Source organism: Rhagoletis pomonella, unplaced genomic scaffold, assembly GCF_013731165.1.
Source record: "Rhagoletis pomonella isolate Grant_MI unplaced genomic scaffold, Rhpom_1.0 Rhpom_scaffold_00003, whole genome shotgun sequence".
Classification (NCBI taxonomy): Eukaryota; Metazoa; Arthropoda; class Insecta; order Diptera; family Tephritidae; genus Rhagoletis; species Rhagoletis pomonella.
The window spans coordinates 99,399,242-99,406,470 of record NW_023458557.1 but is presented as its reverse complement, the minus strand read 5'-3'; the positions used below and the strand labels follow the sequence as shown (position 1 = coordinate 99,406,470).

Here is a 7,229-nt window from a genome sequence, read left to right as displayed (position 1 = left end):
CCACAAATTCTCTTCATCGATTTATCACTTTCGCGCGTTATCTTGTTATTATTATTTTTATTTAGAATTAACTATATTTCATAAAACGCGTGGATACATCGCATATTTTGGATATGTTACTCAGGAAATTTTTCTGAATCGCTTTGATAAAAAAAATAGTTGATAAAACCAAACCGATTTGACTTACAGAGGGAAAAGTAAAAGTCATAAATACCAAATTTGCATCATTTAGAGAATTTAATGTTGTTTTCGAGCATGTAATTGGATATTTTTGCCCGACTTTAGTAATTTTCGAAATACGGTAATTTTCGGTTTTTATTAACTTTTCAATTTTCAATTTCTTCTTGTGTAAATTCGCTAAAAAAAATGTTTCTAACAATGGAAATATCACGCCAAACATTGGGAGAAAAGAGAAAATTTATATCCATGTAATTTTTAAGTGCAACCGTTTCTGAGAGTGGAAAGCAGAAAACAAAAATCAACCTAAATACCATCACATTTAAAGACTGGGCACATATTTTTTGCGAGTTCTAGCCGGTGTAGTTATCCAATGTTCCCCATATTTTACATTTAAGATTTTCCAATAAAAGAGAGAGTGCAAAGTAAATTTCATCGAAATCGAATGTGAAATTCAATGTTACCGCCCACAAGAGTGGAGGGCGTGGCAATTATCCCATCTTTATCAAATTTCATAACTATTATTTATACCTGCAAAAAAACTTCTTGCATTACAGCTGTCAGGCAAAGTTCATATCGGGGTAATAAAAAAATATTTCTCATCTAATAACTGTTATGTAGCAACGTTTTTATAATAAAACTTATAATTGTTATGTCCCTGATTTGATCCGTAACCACCCGATGATCGCCACAGACAACAGTAAGCAACGCATAGGAACTATTGTTCATGAAGCAAGTCTCAACCTATGCTCCTTTAATTCAGTATTCTCTGCATCACACACATTTTGTGTGCGGTGTCACAAGTTTATTTGATCAAGTTATCCGTGCTTGCCGCGAAAAAGCTTCATTTAAAAAATAAATGCCCCAGCATGAATGCCTATAAAACTAAAAACATGTTCGTGCATGCAGTAACGCAAAGAAAAAAGTTTCGTATACAAATGGAGCCTTAAAAAAAAAAAAAAAAATGTTTAAAATATTTTCACAAAAAATCGCTTTGTTGTTGCACCTGATGCGTTAATTGGAAAATCTTGTTTGTGGCGCATTTTCAGTGGCAGGAATATTATATTATGAATTGGACGGTGTATGTGTGCGTGTTTGTAGATTTTTATTTTTTGTGCGTATTTAGTTTATGATCAGCTATAAAATCGACGCGACTATTGAGTGGCGGCCGACATAAAATGGCTAAAAGCATATTTAAAAAGTTTTAAAATGTGAATGCTTACAAAACTTCGATTTTGTACAGTTCTACAGGGCGAGGAGGAGTTTTGCATTCATAACACACATACAGTGAGGAGCAAATTTTTTCATAATTGCGCTTATTTGTTTTAGCGGAGCTTCTTTATGAATGTAAACTTTTTTTCTTTATCAAAATAAACTTTTAAAATAGCCAAAAATTTTTCTGAATGGTTGTAAACTTTTTTTGTAGTTGTTATTAATTTCGTGTTTTGTTTTTTTAAAGTCGTAATTTTCTATGAAGTGATAGTAAATGTGTTCATTTTAGTACCGCAACGAAGTATGTACATGTAGTAGGGTGTTCCAAAAATGCATAGTAAAATTAAATAAAATAATTTTTTTTTTGTTTTGATTCAAATTTTAGATATGCCGTTTTATAGACCATTAAATTTTAATATAATAAAGTGCAAGGTGCAAGTGGCTAAAAGTTCTCGTTGATTTTTAATAATACATATAACAAATGCTTTTAGCGAAAAAAATTATCAAAAATCAACCCGATCTCTTAGCCACTTGCAAATTGCATTTATCATACTAAAATTTAATGATCTATTAAACTGCATACCCAACCTTTTTTAGAAACTAAAAAATTTTTTATTTTTATTTTGGTGAAATTTTTTTTTAAACATTCCATATTTTTTTTTGTGAATTTTTTCCTCGTTTCCGGGGAACCCTACTCGTTCAACTCGTTTTTATTATGTAACATTTATAACCTGGAACAGGAGAATCGATTTTCTTCAAAATTGCTACTTTTTCTGCACTTTGCGAAAAAAAAAATGAATAAAAACAAACAAAAATTTGAAAATCGGTCTCTTGAAAATTTTATTAGCTTTCATTTAAAAAAAAAACTGACAATCAAATTGAGTGAAAAATGAAGGCTTCAGCGAATTGTGAACACTAAATGCCAATTTTGAACCACTGTGCGCTGGGCTTTGATGTTCCTCACATATTTTAAAAGTGGAAAATATTTTTTCTTTGCTATAAAATCGTTAAAAATTAATATTTTTCCATCGAATAAGAATATTTGCCTTCAGAAATCTTCAAAATAATATAATACATATTTTGGTCGTCTTATTATAATTTATACGTTGATTCTGAGCTCCAGTCGATTGGAAAAAACCCAATAATTCCTGAAGATGTCTTCGAAATATCGACATCAATAAATGTAAATTTAAGTTAAACAACGTATAAAGTACATATTTAACTTTAGAATTTTACTAAATATTTTTTAATAACGTGCGTGAAGTGGTTACGAACACATAAAATAACACATTTATGCATATAAGAAATAAAATTATCGGTTATGAAGACATACTTAGTTGGTACAATTCGAAAGCTAAATATGTAACATTATTTAAATTTTTTGCAGATTTATAAACGGAATTGTTTTAATTGGAGCAAAAATATTCTTTCACAAAAAAATTTATTTTTTTCCATGTAAAATATATGGAAACTTCAAATTACCGGCGCCACGGTTAAATAATAACCGATTTCAAATTAAAAAATTCGGGTCTGGTTAATGTTGATGTTCCTCAGTTGTTCGTGTGGCTGAAAAAAAAAAAAAATTTGGAGCACACTTACCTACCTATTAAAAGATATCTTCTTTATAAAAAATGTATCATAAAAAGTTAGTAAATCGAAGCCCATACATACATATGTATGTACATAAAAGATCAGTGGCTTCCAAGAGCTTTATGAAAATTCCGCTTGTGATTTTCGATCTCATAAAAAGTACATTATTTTTATTCTTCACAATAAAGCCATACATTTCATATCAATCAAAAGGGGAGCATTAATAAATTACTAAAAAGCTTCCACTTTAAGGATCTCCCTTGATCCTCTTCAATATTGACTGCTGTAAAGCGTTTTTCGCTTTCCTGTTTATCATGATATTCGCCAATCTGTGTTAATTGGTTGGCTAGGCAATTGACCACAACTGCGTGATTCACTTAACGCTATAATGTTGGTATTGACCGACAACAAAAAAAAAAAATTGATTAACACGTGATGTGTGTAGTTATAAGCTGTTTGCTATAAAGCGGTGCGTAAAAAATTTGAGTGCTGATGACCTTGGGTTAATTAAAAATAACAATATTTTTTTTCGAATAAATTATAATAAAGTATCGCTTTTGTCTTTTAAATTTTAATAAAAATTACTTTTTTTTTTTTTAATTTTAATTTTCTAGGTTTCCTGTTAATTAGTTTTATTTTGTTTATTTTTTTTTTTTACATTAGAAAACTGGGTTTATACTTACTTTGGGATCTGTTTTCGCTTTTGTTGTAAAACGATGCACACGCCAGACTTTACTGAACATTGCACCATAGGCTAATGTAAAACCGGTGGTTAAAAGCCAAGCGCGCGCTTGACATATCTGTGAAGGAAGAGTTGTGAAATTTTGAGTAAATATAGAGGGAAGTACAAAAAAAAAACACACACACAGATTTTTTAACTAAGTATAACTTATGCTATGAAAGCTTTAATTAACTTAAGGATAATTAAATTTTTTTTGGGTATACTTAGGACTAGAAAATCTTTTGGTGCACGACTGCTTTATGTAAAGGGCTATTTGAATAGTTACATTTACCCAAAGTTTCTGTGTTTAAAGTTTTTTTATGAGAGTTAATTGCAATCGTATTGTCGAAATTGGGCTGAAAAATCCAGCTACGAAAAGGTGGAAATATTTCGAAAGCTGTGGCCTCTGAAAATCAACCGAAATTGTATGTGTTGTACCGTGGAGTTATTCCAGGAGATTGGTAGAATAGTCTAGGGAGAAGGGGGGGGAGGGGGGGGGGGGGGATTTGGTCGTCCCCCAACTGTGCGAACACCAAAAGTACGGGAAATTTATGTTAGCAAGAACAGCTGTCATCATGACATTCGTCCGATGATTGGCCATCTGGTGTCCGGAATTTAATCGATTGGACTATAAATTATGGTTCATTAAAGTCTCGAGTTTTTGAAGCGCGCCTTAGTCCGAGTAGTGAAAAATTTTCCATTGCATGGGTTGCGTATTGCAATCGATTCGTGGCCAAGCCAACTTCGCCGCTGCCGGATAGCAAATGGAGGCCATTTCGAGTATGGTGTCATACAATCTTTCAATCTGTAGCTATTGGGTTATACAGTTAATAGAAAAAAAAGTTCTGAAAAATATTTACTCGTTTTAATTGTTTAATGTTTTGAATATCGAGGGCTTATAATCAATACCCTCCATCTGCACTTTTCACAAAAATGAGATCCTGATATAAAAATCCACCCAAGACTTAACTGTCATCGGTGATATTAATGCTGACCTAGCATAACGCTTGTCAGAAGAATTGACTAGTAAATTGCAAAGTCAGAATTAGCATCAGTGATGCCAGGTAAGGCCTAACTAAATGGGTTCTAACATCATAAAATCGTTTCTGTGAAAATTGCAGATAGAGGGCAGTGAATATAAGCTCTCGATATGCCGGATTTTGCATAGTTGCCGCCCCCACCAGACGCCATTTAAAGCAGACACATTTTAAAAAGCTAATGGTTATGCTGTATAACTTATACCTAACATTTCGCCATTTATCAGATAGTCCAACCGAAGGCTATTCGTAAGTGACAATATCTAAGTTATATTATGGTATTGGATTTTCTTAATCTAAATAAAATTTATAGCGAACAATTTTGCAATGCTTGAGTAACTCACCTTTGGGTACTCCTCAGGACTCACAAATCGCCCGTCCATACCCAAGAGTATGACTGATACGAGACAAGTGATGACACCAAATAGCATTATGGTATTACATACAGGATGCGATGATTGTATTACTCTGTAAAGAAATGTATGAAGAAGCAATTAGTAGAGTATACATAAAAGTGAAGAATTTAAATATAGGAACATTTTCTAAAATCTATTTGAAATACTAGATTAGATTAGATTAGATTTAGAGCAGGGAGTAGGTCACTTAGTTACACTCAGAAAAAAGTCAGCCAAATATATTTCTACTAACACATGATTTGGTAACTATAACCAAATAATGTGACTATAACTAAATCATGTGTTGAGAAAAACATATTTAGTTGACGTAACTAAACTCTTTTCTCAGTGTACCGCGACCGAAAAAGAAACCTGGCGAAGTCTAGGAGAACTTTCTGGGTTGCATGCCGTAAATTCCTGCTCCGACGCCGTGGTCAGACCTGGAGCTGCCAGTATACCAGATGTGGCTGTCGTTCCGGGGTTTTAGGTAGTTTCTTGTCATAATTTTTCCTTTTGGGGAAAAAGACCTTGAATTTTTGTGTGAAATTAAATCTCGGAAGGCACAGGTCCAAAAAGCTTATGCTCAGTCCATCTTCTTGTTCTATAACCTTGAGGATGTACGGGTGTATGAACTTCTTGTCCTCTACACTGTTCCCTGAGATGAGCATTGCTGTTAATAGTAGAGCCTCTTTTTTGACTACAATGTGTAGCGGAGGCAGGTCAAAAAGCATTTCCAGAGTCGCAGCTGGTGCTGTTCTCAACGAGCCGGTGATGCCCACGCAGGCCAGTCGTTGTAGTTTTCTGAGCTTGTCCTGCGTGGACTTCACTTCCGCCTTCCTCCACCAAACGGGGGCGGCATAAGTCAGACATGGTTTCTAGATGACATCATATATTAATCTTGCCAGGAACACCTCAGTTCCATCCCATAAGTTTACGGCTGGTCGAGATAGAGGCCCGGGCGTTTTAAATAGTTTTATCGAGGTGCGGATTCCATGAAAGCTTGTAATTAAGGATAACTTCTTGATATTTGACTTCTTTGGAGAAGTGTATCTTTTTACCGTGAAGGAATGGTTTCAGTAATTTGTCCTTTTTGCTTTTCCTGGACAAATATGTTCAGAGCATTCTGTAGCAGGTTGGAGATAATGTCTTCGGACCTGCTTCTGATTACGAGGACAACGTCATTCGCATAGCCCTGAAAGTCGAAGCCGTTTTCGCTAAGATCGCAGAGTGATTCGTCTGCTACGATGGACCATAGCACAGGGGAGATCACTTCCCCCTGCGGGCAGCCTTTCGTAGCTAAGAATCTGGCCCTTTCCTGTCCTAGAGTGCATGTAATGGGTTCTGGCTTTAAGGCCGTTTGCTATCCAGCGGCATTTGATTTCATCAAACCCTCTGTGCCGGACGCAATTGTCTATTAGAGAGTGTTCCATGTTGTCGAAAGCTGCTCTAGTTGAAATACTATGTATGTTCCAGTTACTTCAAAAGCTTTTATCGGCCTCTGACTGGCTATAAGTCAGCATCAAGAAATCTAAATTTTCTTTAAAGCCTTGAACAATGCTCATCTTTTAAAAATGCAGAGTTATAGAAATCGCGATGCAGTGCAATTTTAGAAAATTTATACCTTTCTGGATCTTTTCCCTTTGAAGGAACTTCACCTATTGAATCTTATGTTAAAAAATGGTTATCTTTTCCTTAAAATTGTTGCTGAAAAACAACGTGAAAGTGCAGAATATAAAGTAAATCCTTACCAAGGATTGAAGTTCTCACAACTCAACACATTGCTTTTTATTAAAATATCGCATTAACTTTGAAAAATTGCAAATATGTCCCATGTAATGAGCTTACTGCAAGCACCACTACATCTACAACAACACCAATGAATACCTACCACCAATGTGAGTCTAGAAAATAAACTGGCCGCATTCAGCAAACAGGTAAAAGTAGATAATAATCATAAAAAAGAACCAAGGAGTACAACCTAATAACAGTAACAGCAACAGGCAATAATAAATTGAGTGAAGAGGGAAGTGTTGCTGCTATAAAGGAGCTTAGTAAGGCCATTGCCAACACACATTTGTGAGCAGAGAGCAAAAAAAA

General features: G+C 34.3%; 1 protein-coding gene across 2 annotated transcripts in view; it reads right to left on the bottom strand.

Moving 5' to 3' along the window:
• The window catches only part of LOC118735949 (gamma-aminobutyric acid type B receptor subunit 1), a 448,224-nt gene that overhangs the window by 19,209 nt on the left and 421,786 nt on the right, over positions 1–7,229 (bottom strand). The window contains exons 11-12 of one of the 2 annotated variants that reach the window (XM_036466006.1): positions 5,082–5,205; positions 3,663–3,779 (exon numbers count right to left, since the gene is read on the bottom strand). In XM_036466006.1, coding sequence (XP_036321899.1) covers positions 3,663–3,779; positions 5,082–5,205 — 241 coding nt within the window. The remainder of the gene's footprint in view (positions 1–3,662; positions 3,780–5,081; positions 5,206–7,229) is intronic. The other variant, XM_036466004.1, reaches the window with a different exon arrangement.